The sequence below is a fragment of the Haliotis cracherodii genome, unplaced genomic scaffold, assembly GCF_022045235.1.
Source record: "Haliotis cracherodii isolate W230 unplaced genomic scaffold, xgHalCrac1.p SCAF_36, whole genome shotgun sequence".
In the NCBI taxonomy this organism is placed as follows: Eukaryota; Metazoa; Mollusca; class Gastropoda; order Lepetellida; family Haliotidae; genus Haliotis; species Haliotis cracherodii.
This window is the reverse complement of record NW_027266293.1, coordinates 106,313-129,726: the sequence shown is the minus strand read 5'-3', so window position 1 is coordinate 129,726 and position 23,414 is coordinate 106,313. Positions and strand designations below refer to the sequence as shown.

The following is a 23,414-nucleotide window of genomic DNA, read 5'->3' as shown; positions in this document are numbered from 1 at the left end:
GTACTGAACGCTTCACCTGCTCTGGTTGCCAAAACTTTGCACATGATGATGAACCCGAAGGCTTGAGTGACAGTGGCAGTGGTGGCAGTGACTCAATATATCTTACTGTATTGGAGAAAAATAATACATTTGCAATGAGTTACTGACAATATTAAAGCACTTGCATATAAGTGCTTATCATTTACACTTCAAAGAAGGTCACTATGATCAGCAATTATAGTACATAACATAGGCAAATTTATCTTTTATATGGCAATAACACGATGGATGTTCCTGGTCAAAACCAAAAGTTTGACATTTAAAGTTCTCATACATTCCTTAGTGAAGACGAAATATTGTCATTCTCCTGTATTGGAGGTCACGTGGGAGGCCATGTTGTTGGATAAATCAAATTTCTGAAGCTCATATTTACACAAAGAAAAAAATTAACATTTGACAACAAATAAAGAAGATATTGGTAGGTAACACAGGTAACACAGGTACTGCTTTTGACCTTAGACAATACCTAAAAACAGGTATGGAGCTGCAGGATTGAGTAAACGAGTTGCGTTTGATGTTTCATGTGAAAATGTTCCTGGAAGTCTCTACTTGACATGACATGTGAAACAGATCAGTAGCGGGTATAACCGCCACGTGCCTGGATGACGCATTCCACCCTACGTCTCATGCCTCCAGTCAGACGTTGGATCTGTTGATGGGTCAACAATGACCACTTCCAATGCAATGCTGCTTCCAATTGGCATAACTCTTATACAGGAGGATCTCGTGCCTGTATGCGCCACCCCAGAATATCCAAAACATGTTCAAGGGGGTTCAAATCTTGGCTCATTGCATTGGCCCTCATGTAATCTGCATGCGACTGCATGCGAATGATGAGGCCTAGCATTGTCATCCATGTACTGAGGTCAAGTAGCAAGAGGGTGGTTGTCAAAATGAGGATTGACGACTGTCCTCAAAACGTCCCGGATGTACTGAACCCCTGTTAAGTTGCCCCTTATGGAGACTAAATACAACCTGCAATTATGAGAGATACATCCCCCAAACCATTACCTTGCCCCCGCCGTATGCAGCAGTTGGTTTAATGTTCCTGAGGGGTGTAGACCGTGTTCCGGTGCCACCAAAATCTTCCATCAGTTACGTGGAGCAGAAAGCGACTTTCGTCTGAACAATGGATCCGTCTCCAAGTTCGCAGATTCCAGTTCTGTCGCGCAATACACCATGCTAAACGAGCAGCTTTGTGGTGATCTCTCAATAAGGGACGCTTTATGACTCGTCTAGCCCTCAGTCCTGCTGCTTTCAGCCTGTTCCTGACGGTTCTGGTGCTGAAACGACGATTGGGCAGCCACAGCTGTTTCAGATGAGTACTTGTTAAAAAGGGTTCTCGGCGTTTGAGACGAAGAAGGACCCTGTCTTTGCGATGTGTCATCAAAGAAGTCTTCCGGATCTGGGATGGTCCTGTACATCACCGGTCTGAGCCTGTTTCTCGACTAAACGGCTTACGACATTGTGATAATACCCCAAATTTCCACCAATGGCATTACAAGACATTCCTGCATTATGCATGACGAGTATTTGCCATCATGTGGCGTTTGATAATCCCCTTCGTGCCATGGTCTCACAATGTCATGGAATAACTGTTTAAAACCGAGCTTAAGAAAGCAATTTTAACGTTTGGACATACTGCTTTTAGAGATACTCGAGGGTAGCATGCTGCACAGGCATACCATGCATGGCACGTGAGCTTTCGACATCCATGATTGATTACATCGTCTCGAGAAAACATAATTCTTCCCGTAATTATATCTTTCATGACTGTTACAAATATTGGGACCAAACAATAATGACATATATTGGGGTGTGATTAACTTTTTTCTTTGTGTGTATGTTAGATACGATCCATGTGTTCAAATAAAACAATTTGGTGCACAGGAATGTAAGTGTTGTCATAGTAATGTTTTAAATATGCAGTTATATATTTATTTATTTTTTAACAGGATGAGGGGTCGGATAACATTTGCTAAATTTTCATACATTATTATACCTACATCACTTGTAGATTTTTGTATAAGCTTCGAAAGCATTCAAGCTGATTTTGAGATATCAAATGACATGATTATCAATATGGATGTTACGTTATCTAAATTTTTGTAATAATTTGAAAATTGAGTTTTTTTAACCTGTTTTTGATACATTTTGGGCCATTACTCGATTTAAACAATTTTTCTAATTATTTATTTGTTCTATTGTAGGTTTCCTGATTTCTGTTTGTAAAATGAGCATCGCAATATGCAAACTGCCTTGTTAAGAGCCTGTTATTTTACACACAAATGTGCATTTTACCACCAAAAAACATGGCTACAACCAAAGGAAATCATCACAACCAACTCTTTCTGATGCATAAATGACATCTTATAAAGAGAAATGTGGCTGTGCTTTGTTCTACTGTGGGGAGGGGTTACTTTCTTAAATAAGCCTCTTTTGGAGGGTTGTCCGCTGCTCTATTGTAGAGGTAGGTAATGATACCTCCCAAGAATTTTATTTATTTTGTAAACATTATTTGGAACCAATCAAGAATATAAGTAGTTGTTTGTTTGTGTGTTTGTTTGTTTGTGTGTTGTTTAAGGCTGCAATATTCCAGCTATATGACGGGGGTCCATGGCCAGACAATCCATCGATTACCACCATGAGCATCGATTTGGATAAAATGACATACCATCAACTATGTAATTAATCTTGAATTTGAGTAATATTTATGACACCTTTCTGGAATATTTTAAGATAGGAGACCTATTTACCCATGGGTAACTACGAGGGCAGGCTGAAAAGTTCTAAGCCTAACTGTGACCCGTTAGACCCGTACCAAGTCGATGGGTTTCATTTATTTCTCCACATAGTACCCTTCCGGGTTTACACACTTTTGCCAGCGATGCTGCAAGGCCTGGATGCCGGTCAAGAACAAATTTTCTTCAGCCACCCTAAAAAAGTCATTCACAGCGGAAATGACGTCATCATTACTAGGAAAATGGAGACCAGCTAGTTACTTTTTCATTTTGGGAAACAGGTGGAAGTCTGACGTGGCGAAATCGAGTGAATAAGGGGGATGGCCAATGAGTTCGAAGCCACAATCATGGATCGCTGACATGGCAACGACCGATTTGTGAACAGGAACATTGTCTTGGTGGGACATGACTCCTTTAGTGAGCATTCCCCTTCGCTTAGGTTTGATAGCTTCACGCAACTGTCTCAGTAGGTCAGCATAACATCTTCCATTGAAAGTCTGGCCTTTTTGAAGATAGTCAATCAGCAGAATACCCTTGGAATCCCAAAAGACTGAAGCCATTTCCTTCCCAGCAGAAGGAACCGACTTGGCTTTTTGGGGGGCTGGTGATTCCGAATGCTTCCATTGTTTAGACTGAATTTTGCTTTCAGGTTGAAAGTGACGAACACAGGTCTCATCCAAGGTTACAAATCGGGCCAAAAAATCATCGGGATCTGTTTCAAAACGGCATAAATTGTCTCGGGACGTCAGGAATCTGACACGTTTCTGATCCGCTGTCAAGAGCTTTGGCACCCATCTTGCAGAAACTTTTGTCTTCCAAACTCGTTGGTCATAATGTGCTCAACCCCGTCATGGGAGATGCCCACAACACTGGCAATATGTCGAGTGGTCAATCGTCGATCAGCCATCACCATGTCATGCACCCGGGTAATGTTTTCCAGAATGGTTGCTTTTGAAGGCCTTCCTGGACGTGGTCATCGTCAAGGCTCTCTCTGCCACGCTTGAATTCCGCAGCCCACTTCTTTACAGTGGAAAAGGAAGGGGCATCATCCCCTAAAGTGGAGACCATGTCAGCATGTATCTGTGTTGGAGTTAGCCCTTTCAGTTGCAGGTACTTGATGACTACCCTATAGTCAGTTTTGTCCATTTCTGGTGTTTTCAATAGGTAGGTTCTCAAGATGGTCTGGTACAAAGACAATTATAACACCACAGTTGCAGTTCTTATGTCTATGATTCATTAAATGATTGTACTTGTTGGTGGTACGGTTTGTTTCAATCTGATTGGGATATCCCACTTAGGCTTAGAACTATTCAGCCAGCCCTCGTATGTGTTACAAAAGAGTACTATTGTTACATTATAAAGTGATATTGTTGTCATGGCAGAACGCAAGTTTGAAATGTATTTGAAAAATCTTGCCCTAAAGCAAAATGCTGCAAATTGATACAATGATTCCTTGGCATAACGCTCTTCGATGTACCGTTACTCCGGATGAAAGTTCGCTGTATACTCTCATAACTGCAAACGGAGGAACGGGACAGTCAAAACCAAACAAAAACCAGTGACTTTTTCAGTAAAATAAAATGAGTTCATTACTACATGTACACGTACCAGTTGATTGGCCGTAACTGCCACCAGAGACCATATAATAGATATATTAAATGGTCCCTGGTGCCATTTTCAAGTGTTTCAACGTAACATGTTGTTCTGTGCATAATATTCCTGATAACAGAACAAACTATAACTCTCAAATCTAAGTTCGTGTTTGTTTGATTTTTATAAATTGCTCAAATAACCACATAGTTACACACGTAATGTGCATGTACATAAGGTGCATACAGAGAGCAAGGCTGTGTCCGGGTTTTTCATAACTTTGACACTTTCATCATATATATATTAACCAATCACAGCCTTGGTCTCACATTTGTTTGCTACTGTGAAATAATTGCACCACTCTTGTATTAACTACCATCATTACGTAATGTCAACATCAGCAATTAATATCTGTACAACACTCTTTCCTAGAACGCAAGGTCGTGGTCGTGGACCCCGATGACAGCGGTATATCGAAGAATCACTGTATAAGATGTATTTCATTTACAGTTAAGACTATCACAAAACACAGTAGGTTTATCTCCTATTATAATTCCAGCATACTCATTTTAAGAACACCAACCAACCTGCTAAAAACTTTAAATTTGGCTTATGTTTTCATAAACAGTAACATTATATTGTATACATGTGCTTCTAGATGACAATTTTTTTTATAATGTTTCGAGAGTAGGAGATTAATACAGTATTCCGTCAAAAACATAATTTGGGTAGCATAGAATGGCACAATACACTCATTAAAAAATTAAAGGGTTGGAAACAAACATTGTCCTATTTCAAACCCAAAACGGTTGCAACACACAATCAGACTCAAACATGGCATGTATCAACAGAGAGCTAAGAATCAAATGCTGAGAATAAAGGTGACCTTTTTTGTTAAAGTTATTTTTGTCATCCTTTTTATAGCAATAAATTTCTCTATTGAATATATATTATATACATAAATAGTATTAAAAGTTTATCTTATTTCGGTTGGGTTCCTGTAATTCCACTTAGATGAATATGCCTTTTTCCCAATAAAACTATTTGATTGATTAAAGTATTAGAGTAGTTTGAACCAAACCAAACAAGATATTTTGTCAATTTATTTTATTGTGAAAGATAATAATTAAGGCAAAGTTCAAGATCATTCCAAAATTGTTTAGTTTCATTACATTCCTAAAAAAGAAATGGCTGATGTCCTCATTGACAGCATTACAAAAGCTACAAACACTGTTGTCCACAAGATTCATTGTTAATAGTTCCTTCTTTGTGTAGATAATTCCATGTTGAAATCTGTACTGAAAATCTTAAAGTTTTATAACCTTCAGTTTACATCGATAAACAGTAAATATCGTTTTACAATTAAAATCACAGTGAAAAATTTATTGCCATTTATCACAAACTTTAAGAATATTTTCATTTGATATTAATTTATCATAAACGTTTCTAGCGCCTCTAACAAATTTTGTAAAATTATTTTTTTGTTTTCTGGATTGTTTTTTTCCCATGATTCTGGTATATTGAAGATTACATATCTATAGTCTAATATTGTACCTTTATCGGATCTTTTAGTGTCAGTTCTTCAAATGACATCAATCCTTTTTCATTGCATATATTTTTAATTGAGTAAATTCCAATATTATCCCATTGCTTTTTGTAGTATGTTGCTTGTCTGTTCTAGATGACAATTGATGAGGATCTTTTTAAAAGTATGACACAGAGACTGATTTTATCCATTTGAAACTGGTTATGTCGAATGAACCAGTAAAAGTTACATGAAATGGTTGTCAAATCTGTAGATCATATCTGTTTAATTATTAGAATATAATAATACTACTTTTTTGTTTCAGACCACTTCAGTAAGCCCAAACAGGACAATCTAGTCAGTAAGTACTGAAATATTTCATCTGTGAAAGCAATGTCAAACTCAAGGTAATTCAGTTGATTAGAAGATATACAGGTACAATTTCAGGAATGAATTAGCTAATCCTGAATAATGGACGCCTGCTGGTTACATACTGATTGATACAGAGGCGCATGAAATAGACTGCTTCTTAAGTTTAAATGGACAAATTACCCACACTCGGTAAGGATGTGATACCTCGAGCATTACCAGATCAGAAACTTCAAAGGGTGTCAAATCTTGTGATCAATTTGATTCACTATATCCAGTCACTAACACCATACCGATGTCTCTCTGAACATACTTACCTCCCAACCAAGTAAAACTGCTTATGTCGATGTGTGAAATTTGCTTAAGCTTGTAATTTCTTCACTTTTACGAGCACCTGACTGAACATCAAGTGACTTTATCTTGCACTGCTTGTCTGGCATTGGTCGTCTCAGAAACCAATGAACCAACGAAATCCAAGTTCACATACTCGTTCCCACCAATAATTTAAGCTGCATGCGTTCTCAAGGATGAAATGGCCTTAAGTTGAACAGACTTTTTCAAGATGTATTTAACGTTTGACATAAAATTGTGTTCAAATCAGTGTGACTTTGCTTTAAATGATGATCAAATAAGTAGTTTGTTTGAATATTTGGGATGTTATATTCGGTGCATGGACGATACCAAAAACAAATAGTGGTTGCACAAAATATTGTGAAACTCGGCAGTAATTATTGCACCATCATAATGCTGGAATGTTAAAAAGTCCCGAAAAATATAATTTGCTATTTTGAAAAAAAATAGGTTTTCAAATATATGAAACAACATCTTTATTGAAAGCATTAAACCAAGAGAATGGAAACAATAAGAATCACGAGACAATAAGCAATCACTTGAAGGTGAAAAGTCAAGTTCACCAAATATAATTAAAGAAAACTTTCAGTGGATCAGATTGCAAAAGCTTAAGAAAAAAAGCTTATACATGTATGTTTTTTAATGTGAAATTTACACGATGTGCGCCTTTTCAATTGGACGAGAGGTCGGTCACATGACCCCGAAACTGAAGTTCATAAGTCCATGAACGACACATTTTGACGTTCACACGTTTTTCACGAGACTGCATTCTTGAAATGACGTCAACACTGATGGAATACGTCCACATTCCCGGGGAAATTCCATTGCACAAATAAATACAGAAGCGTTGTTTCTCATCATTTGGACCCTTTTATATTGAACTAAGCATGATTCTTACGAAAGTCTACCTCTATTACATTTTAGCATATATTGGAAGAATACGTAAGAGAGTTTGATTGCATGCCCGTTCAAGGATATCCTTGCTACAACCCATTCTTGAGAACAAAACGAAGAAAAGCACATCCCAGCTATTGGTGTATCTACTTGATCCATGTCTTTACAACAGTGACAGTCTACAACGATCTATGAATTAACTTTTGTATCTATTTGATACCTTTTGAATGATCGGCCAATTGATCAGCGATACCTAACACTTGAAATAGCCAAAGGTTTATTTATAACTTCGGAAATATCGTGTTGGCCATTTTGACGTCTTGTACTTGATGTAAATATATTACGAGGAACTGTCATTATGACGTAGCTCTTTACATACCTATCTAATCTAATGAGAATATTATTTGAATACATTTGTTGTGAAGAAACTTCAAAAGTAGAGCAATTTGAGCATACAAACGCTCATTTCACCTGTTGTCTTAAGGAACTGTTTATTCTGCGTTACAGCAGGTTGTTGTATGGCTGTCAGTGTATACATGAACTCACACCTACTATATATAAGTGTGTGTAGATCTAGGTCTACCCCCTTTGGGGTAATAAATAGTGATATGAATAATTATAAGAATTGAACCTTCATAGAGTGAGGGCCAAACTGAACGTCGAAGCTTGTGAAAGTCAATTCTTAAAGCAAACAATACTTTTTCAAAACTGAGGGAAGTGACATGCTTTGCATGCAATGTACCACCTTTCTCAGATAGATAAAAATATATTACCAAAAAACATACTTTATATTTATGTTTCTCGCCATTTAAAATAAGGTACTTTATTGCTTCTCAAATATATGATATTACACAGAGAAAGGCTTGGAAGTTTTTCTTGCTGAGTTAGAAATTTTATGTCTTTCAACTTTGTTGTACTAGACCGGTATTCAATATCATATTCATCGTTGCAGATTTAGAAACTTGGGAGAAATGTGAGAGTTGTTACATGCATGTTTTAATACTTTTATTCTCAATATTAGACAAGAACTATTTGAATACTGACACTGACATATACTTGCAGGTGATGCAAGGAAACTTATCAAGCAGTCCGATTCAAACAAGCATGTATCTACAAACGCTGAGAGGTCTGCATACAATGTACTAAAACAATATGGATCTGTCTTCATAAAAGGAAAGTCAGGCTCAGGGAAAACTACACTTGGTCGAAAGATTTTAGGAAGAATATCAACTAAAACAAGCCGATTGCCAATCGTGCTTTCATCAAGGGATGAATGGAATCTGATTACTAAAGTAAATCACGAGAACCTCGAAGGGAACAAAAGTGTTGCACAGACTAGGTATGTGGTGTTAATCGATGATATATTTGGATCAAGTAATCTGGTTGCATCACAAGTGGATGAGTGGGTAACGTTGTTTGACCAAATTTGTTCAAACGTGGAATCAGGTCATGTATGGGTTGTCATTACCTCCAGACCTGAAATATGCTCACAGTGTAAAGAAAAAATAGGGAAGTACCAGCTCATGAAAACTATTCAGTCCATGGTTCTAGATGAAGGAAAATATGATCTCACACGGGAAGAAAAACTTCAAATGGTAGAAAAGATATGTGGAGATAAATGCTTTTCACATTATCAACGTAGGACAATTGTTGGAATGCAGACTGTCCTCGGGTTTCCCCAGTGTTGCACGTTCTTTGCATCAAGCAAGGAAGCACAAGCAAAGGGTGTGGAGTTCTTCAGAAAGCCCCGGGAATTCGTCCTAAGGGAAATTAATAGAATGCATGAAAATGATAGTTTGGGTTACCTTGTGCTCCTTCTCATTTTGATGAAAGATGGCTGCCTCAGCTCAGATCATCTGAAACTCAATAGATATAAAGCAGAACTGAAGCCCTTGGCTGAAGACCTAAAAGAATGTTGTCACAAGCATTTAGAAATCACAGCTGCAAGCATAAAGTCAAAGATAGAGGATTTCCTTGGGATTTACTTAGTCAAAACAAGAAACGGCTACCAGTTCCAGCATCAATCGATACATGAGGTTGTATTTATCAGTATTTCCAAACAGGAACCTGAAATTGCTATGAGTCATTGCCCACCAAAGATGTTGGTGGAATTGATGCTCACACAGCAGATGAACAACAATGAGACAGTTGTTATCCTACCCCCAGAATGTTTCCAAGTTTTAGCTGACCGCATCACGGATCATCTTCTGTCAGAAAGTTACAATGTCATACTTAATCATCCTTCTCTACATCATGGGGAATTTGTGAAGTTTCTGACTAAAAGATGGCGGGACATAAAAAGGGTAACTGAAGTTATACAGAAAAAACATGAGACGAAAGATGTCACTGTTTCCGTTCCCTCTACTGTGATATATGGATATTGTCATTTTAAGTCACTTACCCTTTTCCACTATACTTCCCTTATCTCTGATGTCATTTTACAGAGGTTGACGTTACTCGTGAATGAAATACTGTCTGATGTGTTCCATCAAGTTGAAACAATCGAATTGCTGGCACCTGCTCTTTATATCCAGGATAACCAGCTCGTGCGAAAGCTGCTAGATAAGTGTAAGACAATTCCATATGATTGTTTCCTAGCACTGTGTGTTTCACCAGCTATTGATCAAGATATCAAGGAACGTCTGACACAGAATATAACAGAAATACCACAGCCGTACAATGCACTACTTTTCTCTGTGTCAGCTGGAAATAAGTACTTAGTGGAATATATACTACACCATATTAAAGAAGATAAGAATATTGTGTCATGGTGTCAGGACATATTAAAGTTGTCAAGCAGGAATTGGTCATGCAGTTTACCAAACACTTGTCAAGATCCCACAACCAAGATTGAAATCTTACACATGTTGATTGCTTTGATACCTGCAAGCTGCCCTCTTCAAGGTATCACAGATGTAGATGGTAATACAGTCCTGCATCTGGCAGTTCAGGCAGAAAATATTCACTTGACAAAAATGTTCTTAGACGAACGAAATGTCCCACACCTTCCATTAGATCCAAATTGCTTACAATTGGTGAATACAAATGGACGTACTCCCTTACACCTGGCGACAGAGAGTGGAAGTAGTGAGACAGTGAAGCTACTCCTAGACAAGGGGGCTGATGTATCTACACTCGATAAAGATGATCAGTCTCCTCTACACCTGGCAGCACCAAGAGGAAGTTGTGAGACAGTGAAACTACTCCTAGACAAGGGGGCTGATGTATCTACACAAGATAAAGATGGTAAGACTCCTCTACACCTGGCAACAGAGAGTGGAAGTAGTGAGACAGTGAAACTTCTCCTAGACAAGGGGGCTGATGTATCTATGCGAGATCCAAATGGTGACACTCCTCTACATCTGGCAGCACCAAGAGGAAGTAGTGAGACAGTGAAACTACTCCTAGACAAGGGGGCTGATGTATCTATGCGAGATAGATATGGTAAGACTCCTCTTCACCTGGCAGCAGGAATTGGAATTAGTGAGACAGTGAAACTACTCCTAGACAAGGGGGCTGATGTATCTACACAAGATAAAGATGTTAAGACTCCTCTACATCTTGCAGCAGAGAGTGGAAGTAGTGAGACAGTGAAACTACTCCTAGACAAGGGGGCTGATGTATCTATGCGAGATAAAGATGGTAGGACTCCTCTACTATTGGCAGCACCGAGAGGAAGTAGTGAGACAGTGAAACTACTCCTAGACAAGGGGGCTGATGTATCTACACAAGATGAAGATGGTAGGACTCCTCTACTATTGGCAGCACCGAGAGGAAGTAGTGAGACAGTGAAACTACTCCTAGACAAGGATGCTGATGTATCTGCACAAAATAGATATGGTAAGACTCCTCTACACCTGGCAGCAGAGAATGGAAGTAGTGAGACAGTGAAACTACTCCTAGACAAGGGTGCTGATGTATCTGCACAAGATAAAGATGGTAAGACTCCTCTACAATTGGCAGCAACAAGAGGAAGTAATGAGACAGTGAAACTACTCCTAGACAAGGGGGCTAATGTATCTGCACAAGATAAAGATGGTAAGACTCCTCTACAATTGGCAGCACCGACAGGAAGTAGTGAGACAGTGAAACTACTCCTAGACAAGGGGGCTGATGTATCTACACAAGCTAAAAATGGTAAGACTCCTCTACATCTGGCAGCAGAGCGTGGAAGAAGTGAGACAGTGAAACTACTCCTAGACAAGGGGGCTGATGTATCTATGCGAGATAGATATGGTAAGACTCCTCTTCACCTGGCAGCAGTATTTGGAATAAGTGAGACAGTGAAACTACTCCTAGAGAAGGGGGCTGATGTATCTACAGAAGATAACGATGGTACAACTCCTCTTCTTCTGGCAGCAGAGAGTGGAATACTCGAGATAGTAAAACTACTCCTAGACAAGGGGGCTGATGTATCTACAGAAGGTAACGATGGTACAACTCCTCTACATCTGGCAGCACCGAGTGGAAGTAGTCAGACAGTAAAACTACTCCTAGACAAGGGGGCTGATGTATCTGCACAAGATAAACATGGTACAACTCCTCTACACCTGGCAGCACCGAGAAGAAGTAGTGAGACAGTAAAACTACTCCTAGACAAGGGGGCTGTTGTATCTACACACGATACATATGGTCAGACCCCTCTACACCTGGCAGCAACAAGAGGAAGTAGTGAGACAGTGCAACTACTCCTAGACAAGGGGGCTGATGTATCTACAAAAGCTAAAAATGGTAACACTCCTCTACACCTGGCAGCAAGGAGTGGAAGTAGCGCGACAGTGAAACTACTCCTAGACAAAGGGGCTGATATATCTACACAAGATAAAGATGTTAGGACTCCTCTACATCTGGCAGCATTGAGTGGAAGTAGTGAGACAGTGAAACTACTCCTAGACAAGAAGGCTGATGTATCTACACAAGATAAAGATGTTAAGACTCCTCTACATCTTGCAGCAGAGAGTGGAAGTAGTGAGACAGTGAAACTACTCCTAGACAAGGGGGCTGATGTATCTATGCGAGATATATATGGTAGGACTCCTCTTCACCTGATTCACCTGGCAGCAGGAAATGGAATTAGTGAGACAGTGAAACTACTCCTAGACAAGGGGGCTGATGTATCTACACAAGATAAAGATGGTAACACTCCTCTACTATTGGCAGCACCGAGAGGAAGTAGTGAGACAGTGCAACTACTCCTAGACAAAGGGGCTAATGTATCTGCACAAGATAAAGATGGTAAGACTCCTCTACACCTGGCAGCACCGAGAATAAGTAGTGAGACAGTGCAACTACTCCTAGACAAGGATGCTGATGTATCTGCACAAGATAAAGATGGTTTGACTCCTCTACACCTGGTAGCACCGAAAAGAAGTAGTGAGACAGTGAAACTACTCCTAGACAAAGGGGCTAATGTATCTGCACAAGATAAAAATGGTAAGACTCCTCTACACCTGGCAGCACAAAGAGGAAGTAGTGAGACAGTGAAACTACTCCTAGACAAGGGGGCTGATGTATCTATGCAAAATAGATGTGGTAAGACTCCTCTACATCTGGCAGCAGGAAGTGGAAGTAGTGAGACAATGAAACTACTCTTAGACAAGGGGGCTGATGTATCTATGCGTGATAGATATGGTAGGACTCATCTGCACCTGGCAGCAGAAAGTGGAAGTGTTGAGACAGTGAAACTACTCCTAGACAAGGGGGCTGACGTTTTTACACAAGATAAAAATGGTAAGACTCCTCTACACCTGGCAGCACCTAGAGCAAGTAGTGAGACAGTGAAACTACTCCTAGACAAGGGTGCTGATGTATCTACACAAGATAAAGATGGTAAGACTCCTCTACAACTGGCAGCACAAAGAGGATGTAGTGAGACAGTGAAACTACTCCTAGACAAGGGTGCTGATGTATCTACACAGGATACAGATGGTAAGACTCCTCTACATCTGGCAACAGAGAGTTTAATGAGTGATACAGTGAAACTACTCCTAGACAAGGGGGCTGTTGTATCTATGCCAGATAGATATGGTAAGACTCCTCTTCACCTGGCAGCAAAAATTGCATTTCGTGAGACAGTGAGACTACTCCTAGACAAGGATGCTGATATATCTGCACAAGATAAAGATCGTAGGACTCCCCTACACCTGGCAGCAGTATTTGGAAGTAGAGATACAATGAGACTACTCCTAGACAAGGGTGCTGATGTATCTACACAAGATAAAGATGGTAAGACTCCTCTACACCTGGCAGCAAGAATTGGATTTACTGAGACACTGGAACTACTCCTAGACAAAGATGCTGATGTATCTACTCAAGATAATGATGGTAAGACTCCTCTACATCTGGCAGCAGAGAGTGGAAGTAGTGAGACAGTGAAACTACTCCTAGACAAGGGGGCTGAGGTATCTATGCGAGATAGATATGGTATGACTCCTCTTCACCTGATTCACCTGGCAGAAGGAAATGGAATTAGTGAGACAGTGAAACTACTCCTAGACAAGGGGGCTGATGTATCTGCACAAAATAGATATGGTATGACTCCTCTACACCTGGCAGCACCGAGAAGAAGTAGTGAGACAGTGAAACTACTCCTAGACAAAGGGGCTAATGTATCTGCACAAGATAAATATGGTATGACTCCTCTACACCTGGCAGCACCGAGAAGAAGTAGTGAGACAGTGAAACTACTCCTAGACAAGGGGGCTATTGTATCTGCACAAGATAAAGATGGTAAGACTTCTCTACACCTGGCAGCACAAAGAGGAAGTAATGAGACAGTGCAACTACTCCTAGACAAGGGGGCTGATGTATCTGCACAAGATAAAAATGGTAAGACTCCTCTACATCTGGCAGCAGAGAGTGGAAGAAGTGAGACAGTGAAACTACTCCAAGACAAGGGGGCTGATGTATCTATGCGAGATAGATATGGTAAGACTCCTCTTCACCTGGCAGCAGGAATTGGAATACGTGAGACAGTGAAACTACTCCTAGACAAGGGGGCTGATGTATCTACAGTAGATAACGATGGTACAACTCCTCTACATCTGGCAGCACCGAGTGGAAGTAGTGAGACAGTGAAACTACTCCTAGACAAGGGTGCTGATGTATCTGCACAAGATAAAGATGGTACAACTCCTCTACACCTGGCAGCACCGAGTGGAAGTAGTGAGACAGTGAAACTACTCCTAGACGAGGGGGCTGATGTATCTACACAAGCTAAACATGGTAACACTCCTCTACACCTGGCAGCAGAGAGTGGAAGTAGTGAGACAGTGAAACTACTCCTAGACAAGGGGGCTGATGTATCTACACAAGATAAAGATGGCGAGACTCCTCTACACCTGGCAGCATCGAGAGTAAGTAGTGCGACAGTGAAACTATTCCGAGACAAGGGGGCTAATGTATTTACACAACATAAAGATATTAAGATTCCTCTACATCTGGCAGCATGGAGTGGAAGTAGTGAGACAGTGAAACTACTCCTAGACAAGGGGGCTGATGTATCTACACAAGATAAAGATGGTCAGACTCCTCTACACCTGGCAGCATCGAGAGGAAGTAGTGAGACAGTGAAACTACTCCTAGACAAGGGGGCTGATGTATCTACACAAGATAAATATGTAAGGACTCCTCTACATCTGGCAGCATGGAGTGGAAGTAGTGAGACAGTGAAACTACTCCTAGACAAGGGGGCTGATGTATCTACACAAGATAAAGATGGTCAGACTCCTCTACACCTGGCAGCATCGAGAGGAAGTAGTGAGACAGTGAAACTACTCCTAGACAAGGGGGCTGATGTATCTACACAAGATAAATATGTAAGGACTCCTCTACATCTGGCAGCATGGAGTGGAAGTAGTGAGACAGTGAAACTACTCTTAGACAAGGGGGCTGATGTATCTACACAAGATAAAGATGTTAGGACTCCTCTACATCTGGCAGCAGAGAATGGAAGTAGTGAGACAGTGAAACTACTCCTAGACAGGGGGGCTGATGTATCTACACAAGATGAAAAGGGTAGGACTCCTCTACACCTGGCAGCACCAAGAGGAAGTAGTGAGACAGTGAAACTACTCCTAGACAAGGGGGCTGATGTATCTATGCGAGATATAAATGGTGAGACTCCTCTACACCTGGCAGAAGGAATTGCAAGTATTGAGACAGTGAAACTACTCCTATACTAGGGGGCTGATGTATCTATGCGAGATAGATATGGTATGACTCCTCTGCACCTGGCAGCATTGCATGGAAGTCTTGAGACAGTGAAACTACGCCTAGACAAGGGGGCTGATGTTTTTATACAAGATGAAGATGGTAAGACTCCTCTACACCTGGCAGCACCAAGAGGAAGTAGTGAAACAGTGAAACTACTCCTTGACAAGGGTGCTGATGTATCTACACAAGATAAAGATGATAAGACTCCTCTACAACTGGCAGCACCAAGAGGATGTAGTGAGACGATGAAACTACTCCTAGACAAGGGGGCTGATGTTTTTACTCAAGATGAAGATGGTAAGACTCCTTTACACCTGGCAGCACCTAGAGGAAGTAGTGAGACAGTGAAACTACTCCTAGACAAGGGTGCTGATGTATCTACACAAGATAAAGATGCTAAGACTCCTCTACATCTGGCAACAGAGAGTTTAAAGAGTGAGACAGTGAAACTACTCCAAGACAAGGGGGCTGATGTATCTATGCGATATAGATGTAGTAAGACTCCTCGTCTCCTGGCAGCAAGAATTGCATTTCGTGAGACAGTGAGACTACTCCTAGACAAGGGGGCTGATGTATCTACACAAGATACAGATGTTAAGACTCCTCTACATCTTGCAGCAGAGAGTGGAAGTAGTGAGACAGTGAAACTACTCCTAGACAAGGGGGCTGATGTATCTATGCGAGATAGATATGGAAGGACTCCTCTTCACCTGATTCACCTGGCAGCAGGAAATGGAATTAGTGAGACAGTGAAACTACTCCTAGACAAGGATGCTGATGTATCTACACAAGATAAAGATGGTAACACTCCTCTACTATTGGCAGCACCGAGAGGAAGTAGTGAAACAGTGAAACTACTCCTAGACAAGGATGCTGATGTATCTGCACAAGATAAATATGGTATGACTCCTCTACACCTGGCAGCACCGAGAAGAAGTAGTGAGACAGTGAAACTACTCCTAGACAAGGATGCTGATGTATCTGCACAAGATAAAGATGGTAAGACTCCTCTACATCTGGCAGCACCGAGAGGAAGTAGTGAGACAGTGCAACTACTCCTAGACAAGGGGGCTAATGTATCTGCACAAGATAAAGATGGTAAGACTCCTCTACATCTGGCAGCAGAGCGTGGAAGAAGTGAGACAGTGAAACTACTCCTATACTAGGGGGCTGATGTATCTATGCGAGATAGATATGGTAAGACTCCTCTTCACCTGGCAGCAGTATTTGGAATAAGTGAGACGGTGAAACTACTCCTAGACAAGGGGGCTGATGTATCTACAGAAGATAACGATGGTACAACTCCTCTACATCTGGCAGCACCGAGTGGAATACGTGAGACAGTAAAACTACTCCTAGACTAGGGGGCTGATGTATCTACAGAAGATAACGATGGTACAACTACTCTACATCTGGCAGCACCGAGTGGAAGTAGTGAGACAGTAAAACTACTCCTAGACAAGGGGGCTGATGTATCTGCACAAGATAAAGATGGTACAACTCCTCTACACCTGGCAGCACCGAGTGGAAGTAGTGAGACAGTAAAACTACTCCTAGACAAGGGGGCTGTTGTATCTACACACGATACATATGGTAAAAACCCCTCTACACCTCGCAGCAACAAGAGGAAGTAGTGAGACAGTGAAACTACTCCTAGACAAGGGGGCTGATGTATCTACAAAAGCTAAAAATGGTAACACTCCTCTACACCTGGCAGCAAGGAGTGGAAGTAGTGCGACAGTGAAACTACTCCTAGACAAGAGGGCTGATGTATCTACACAAGATACAGATGTTAAGACTCCTCTACATCTTGCAGCAGAGAGTGGAAGTAGTGAGACAGTAAAACTACTCCTAGACAAGGGGGCTGATGTATCTACACAAGATAAAGATATTAAGACTCTTCTACATATGGCAACAGAGAGTGGAAGTAGTGAGACAGTGAAACTACTCCTAGACAAGGGGGCTGATGTATCTATGCGAGATAAAGATGGTAAGACTCCTCTACACCTGGCAACAGAGAGTGGAAGAAGTGAAACAGTGAAACTACTCCTAGACAAGGGGGCTGATGTAACTATGCGAGATAAAGATGGTAAGACTCCTCTACACCTGGCAACAGAGAGTGGAAGCAGTGAGACAGTGAAACTACTCCTAGGCAAGGGGGCTGATGTATCTATGCGAGATAGATATGGTAGGACTCCTCTTTACCTGGCAGCAGGAAGTGGAAGTGGTGAGACAGTGAAACTACTCCTAGACAAGGGGGCTGATGTTTCTATGCGTGATAGATATGGTATGACTCCTCTGCACCTGGCAGCAGGAAGTGGAAGTGTTGAGACAGTAAAACTTTTCCTAGACAAGGGGGCTGATGTATCTATGCGGGATAGATATGGTGAGACTCCTCTACACCTGGCAGCATGGCGTGGAAGCAGTGAGACAGTGAAACTACTCCTAGACAAGTAGGCTGATGCTTCTACACAAAATAACTATGGTGATACTCCTCTACATCTGGTAGTAAAGAGTGGAAATAGTGAGATAGTGCAACTGTGTCAACACATTCAGGTTGATACTCCTGTACACCTTGCAGCAGAGATTGGAAGTAGTGGTACAGAATCGATTCCTATATAGGAAATGAATTTGAAGACAAGAAAAAAAGCAGAATCAAATGTTAATTGCTTGCTACTCACATTACATGGTTCGCCGACGATGAGAGTTGGCATATTACAGTTGTCAGTGACAACCACAACAAGTAAATTACTAACAATTCAGTTTCAGGATAATGGGAACGTGCATCGGTTTGTCCTGTCATATGTCAAATGTAACATCATTTCGTTTATCAGAAGATGTGATTATTAACCATGCCAAGGAGAAAGGTATACTGATTAGTAAGCTCTCCTTTCATTGGAAGAGGTACACCCACAACGTGCAACATACAATAAACAAATCGTGTGTTGTATAAATTCAAGGTGGAAAATCATTTCTGATGAGATCTGCCCCTTACTCACATTTACTCATGTTTTACCAAATATATTAAGTTGCAGTTGGTTTGTTGCTTAACGCCACATCAGCAACAGTCCAGCTATATGATGGCGGTCTGTAATTACTCGAGTCTGGACCAAACAATCTAGTAATTGACATCATGAGCATCGATCCACGCAATTGAGATATGATGACATGCATCAACCATGTCAGCGTGCATGACAACTCCATCTCGTTAGTCGCGCCTTATGGAAAGCATGGGTTGCTGAAGACCTATTCTTACCCGGACCTTCACTGTTCGGTTGCTGACGTCCTCACACACTGGACTGTATGTTGGTTATTGAAGTCGTCATACACTGGGCTTTGTGTGAGTGACAGATGTGTGTTGATCACTGATGTCACCACACACTGGGCTTTGGAGGTTAGGCAGGTGTGTGTGGGTTACCGATGTCACACTCTCGGCTTTGTGTGAGAGACAGCTGTGTGATGGTTCTTAATGCCATCACACACTGGGCTTTGTGTGAGAGACAGGTGTGTGATGGTTCTTGATGCCATCGCACACTGGGCTTTGTGTGAGAGACAGGTGTGTGATGGTTCTTGATGCCATCGCACACTGGGCTTTGTGTGACAGACAGGCGTGTGATGGTTACTGATGTCACACACTGGGCTTCCTGTGAAAGACAGGTGTTTATTGCTTATTGATATCATATACAGGGATTTGTGTGATAGACAAGTGTGTGTTGGTTATTGATGTCACACTCTGGGCTTGATGTGACAGACCGGTGTGTATTGGTTACTAATGGTGGAGTTCTCTAATTAGCTAATACATGCACACCCTAATTAGGGCCAATATCTGTTGTATACACACACGTAAATGTATCTAGGTATCCCGTATGATTCATGTCATATCCATTGTAAATACTGTAGTCTAACAAGCAAAGCAAAACACATTTCACTGAAACAATGTTTGAAGTATAGGCAACTGATAGTTTAGATTATGGTTTGTTGATCCTAGCAATGGTGCCCTAAAACATGCTGACAGAAAACTCAATGTTTATTTCACTTTAGCAACCATATAGAAAATGTCACTTTTGCCCTTTGTTTAACCACTAGAGGTTTAAGAAGGTAGAATGTAGTCGGTTGTATGCGACAAAACAATATTGTATTTTTCATGTGTGTGTTTATGTCGTTTTTAACTAAAACATGTGACCAACGATTGTAAACAAATTAAATGACACTGAAAACAAATGCAGTAATGTGTGTATGATCCTTGCATTGTCGTGTCAAGGAATTTCTCACAGGATTCTGATCAGATTTATTTATATGGCTTTTATGGAAGCAGTTGAAAATGCCATTTTTACCATATCTGAATGTCATCAGATTGGGTCAAATTCTTAATGTTACATTTCTAATATATTTGGCAAAATGCTGTATTTGTATCTCTGCTAAGATGTTAAAATATAAGTTTATCCCTCAAACCAGAAAAATATAAATGCAAAAATTGAGTTCATACATGGGTGCAATGACCATTGTGTAGATACTTATGTTTAATTTTTTTTTATTTTTTGCTTGCGTATTCTTGAATTCGGAATTTTGTAAATATGTACAGTATTAGAAATAATCCAGAAACATTTACGTTACTTCAGAGTGGCAATTGGTTTCTTAGGCATAACCACGTGGGTTCATCTGATACATCCTCAGTTGTCTACAGTCTTATATTTTTTCTCCATGCCCGACCTGGGTGAAAAAACACGTAAGCTTAAGTTCCTGTTTATCTACCAAATAAGGGGAAATGATGTAATGATGGTTCATCTAATGAGTAAATGATGTAAATAAAACAACTTAGTTGTCCACTATCTCTGTAAGGGGGGTTGATGTAATTAAACCAGTGCTTATAACTGCCTCATTAATGTAGCCAGTTGACATGGACGTGTCAATTATTTAGTTACACTGTATTGTTGTTTCCTCAAATCAAAGTGATGTAATTAAACAAGTGCTTATACATTTCTTATCAAGGTAGCAAGAGACTTGGATGTGTCAATTATTTAATTACACTGTATTGTTGCTTTCCTCAAATCAAAGGCACTCGTGAAGAGCAACCTCCTCGTGGTGAGTGCTGGGTAACGCTAATCGCTCTTCCCCCGTGTGGAACCGGGGCAGAATAATTCCACAGCCTCCCATTGCTGGTCGTATGAGGCGACTAAAATGGGCAACCTGTTTGCCGTGGGTTGCGTCCCTGTGTCGGCGGAGGACGGGAGTCTGGTAGTTGAGGGCACTGGTTCCGGGAACTGTGTTCCTTTGCCCAACACACTACTTCGACCCTTACTTCGCCTAGACGGGTGGTAGGATGGGCCCGGTCCTATCAATCGGCTGGTCATGCCGAGCCCTGTGCATTGATAATTGTATTTGCACACATGATATTTTTGGAATTATGTTCAACTTGAGGTTTGGCCCTGTTAGTTATAAATGTTGACTCAATTCAATTTCAAATGTATGTTTCTCAATTATATGTATCTCAAATATATGCATTTCAAGTATGTTATTTGCCTAGAGTCCTATGCCCAGAAGGCGGTGGCTCATGGGCCAATCTGGTGGAAAAATTAATCTTTTGATTTTTCTGCTTGAGTATGTCATCCTTGTATCCCTGGTGCTGCAAGTCGGAAATCCACTTGTTCTTAGCATTGTCGTTATGATACTCCATGGTGGGTGGGGAGCTCGGATGATGAAACACAAAAAACTCAACATGGATTATGAAACCCCCTCCAAAAAAACAAAACGTCCACTTGATACTGATGATGACCAACGTCCTTCAAAATCTATAGAATATTGGCCACGATTTCTAGTGATTGAGACAACTGACAAGACTCCTCTCAAGCTGAACCCCTTTGCAATTTCTAAGGGAGTTCATGGTATTGCAGGCGAGGTTAAAAACATCAAACGGTTGAGATCAGGATCCATACTAATAGAATGTAGTAAGAAATCACAATCCACGAACCTTCTGTCAACTGTTTCATTTGTCGGCGTTCCAGTTGTTGTCACCGCTCACAGAACGCTCAACACTAGTAAGGGAATTGTGAGAGACAGAGACCACTTGTTCACAGACATGACTGAATCTGAAATAGTATTTGAAATGAGAGACCAAGGTGTTCTGTATGTCAAACGGTTCACAACCCGTAAAGATTCACAACTTGTACCAACTACTACATATCTCTTTTCCTTTTCATCTCCAAATGCTCCAAAATCAATAAAGGCAGGTTACTGTAATATAAATGTTGACATCTACATCCCCAATCCTTTAAGATGTTTCAAATGTCAAAAGTATGGTCATGGCGTCAACACATGCACGTTGTCTGTCACTTGTGCCCACTGTGGTGAGAAAACACATACAACTGATGACTGTGATAGCGACTTTAAAAAATGCACTAACTGTTCCGGGAATCATTCCTCCTTCTCCAAAATCTGTCCTATCTGGAAACAACAAATGGAAATTAATAAAATCAAATTTACCAGAAATATAAGTTTTGCTGATGCAAAACAACTCGTCCAGGCTCCAGAATTACAAGAATCTTATGCAAATGTCACCAGAACATCATCCCAAACAAACCCAAAATTAACTACTGCAACAATAAACTGCCAGACAGACTTGACGTGGGTGCACACAGAAACACCCCAAGTATACTCACAAGAACAGTCCACTCAAACTCCAGATTACCATTCTAATACACCAGTTCTCTCTCCAGTTCATGCAAAGTCATCTTCTCTGTCTCAGGAACAATTCTCTTCTCAGCCCGCTCAACAAACTCAATCTGTACCAAATGTGATGCCAATTGTCAAAACCAAAATCAAACAAAGAACAGATCATTCAAAACAATGTCAAAGTGGAAGAGCCTCTAAGGGGTCAATTAACCAGATCCAACTATTTAATAAGTTTGGATCCCTTGAAGACATGGATGTGTCTGAAAACATCCATCCCAGGGCACACAGCTTGTCGCCCTCCAAGAAAGTACGGGGTAGATCCCCCATAAATCCACCTAAGAGATAGGTTATTCCCATAACATTATACAGTGGAATTGTAGAGGACTGAGGACTAACTTCAATGAACTACATCTGTTAGTCCAGGATTTCAAACCATCAGCATTCTGCCTGCAAGAAACTTATCTAAAACGGACGGATCATTTTGATTTACGTCAGTTTCAGGCATTTCATTCTTTTTCTCCTCCTGGGGATAAGGCCACTGGAGGATCATCAATTGTTGTTAGGAATGATGTTATTCATAGCCCTCTTATTCTTAACACCAATCTCCAAGCCGTTGCAGTACGACTTACCTTGAACATTGCTTTTACTCTGTGCTCTTTGTATCTTCCGCCTTCATCAGCTCTTCAGTTGTCTGACCTTCAGGATCTCTATGATCAACTCCCCAAGCCCTGTGTAATCATGGGTGATCTGAATGGCCACAACCCACTCTGGGGTGATACACACACTAACACCAAAGGTAAAATAATTGAAGATTTTATCTCCAATAATGACCTATGCATATTTAATGATGATTCGAGCACTTATCTACATCCTGCAACTGGAACCTACTCTTCTCTAGATGTGTCTATAACTGATTCTAACCTTCTCAACGAATTTGAATGGTCAGTCCACAATGACCTTTGTGGAAGTGACCATTTTCCAACTATCATTAAAGCAATCATTCCATCTGATATTCCACCTTC

At 40.7% G+C, this 23,414-nt stretch overlaps 1 protein-coding gene across 1 annotated transcript in view; it reads left to right on the top strand.

Moving 5' to 3' along the window:
- Window positions 1-18,180, top strand: part of LOC139477804 (ankyrin repeat and KH domain-containing protein mask-like) — a 40,070-nt gene extending 21,890 nt beyond the window's left edge. Inside the window, 6 exon segments of the mRNA XM_071260219.1 lie at window positions 8,572-13,128; window positions 13,168-13,170; window positions 13,231-15,525; window positions 15,820-16,134; window positions 16,333-17,247; window positions 17,342-18,180. Coding sequence (XP_071116320.1) covers window positions 8,572-13,128; window positions 13,168-13,170; window positions 13,231-15,525; window positions 15,820-16,134; window positions 16,333-17,247; window positions 17,342-18,180 — 8,924 coding nt within the window.
- Window positions 18,181-23,414: the final 5,234 nt, after the last annotated feature.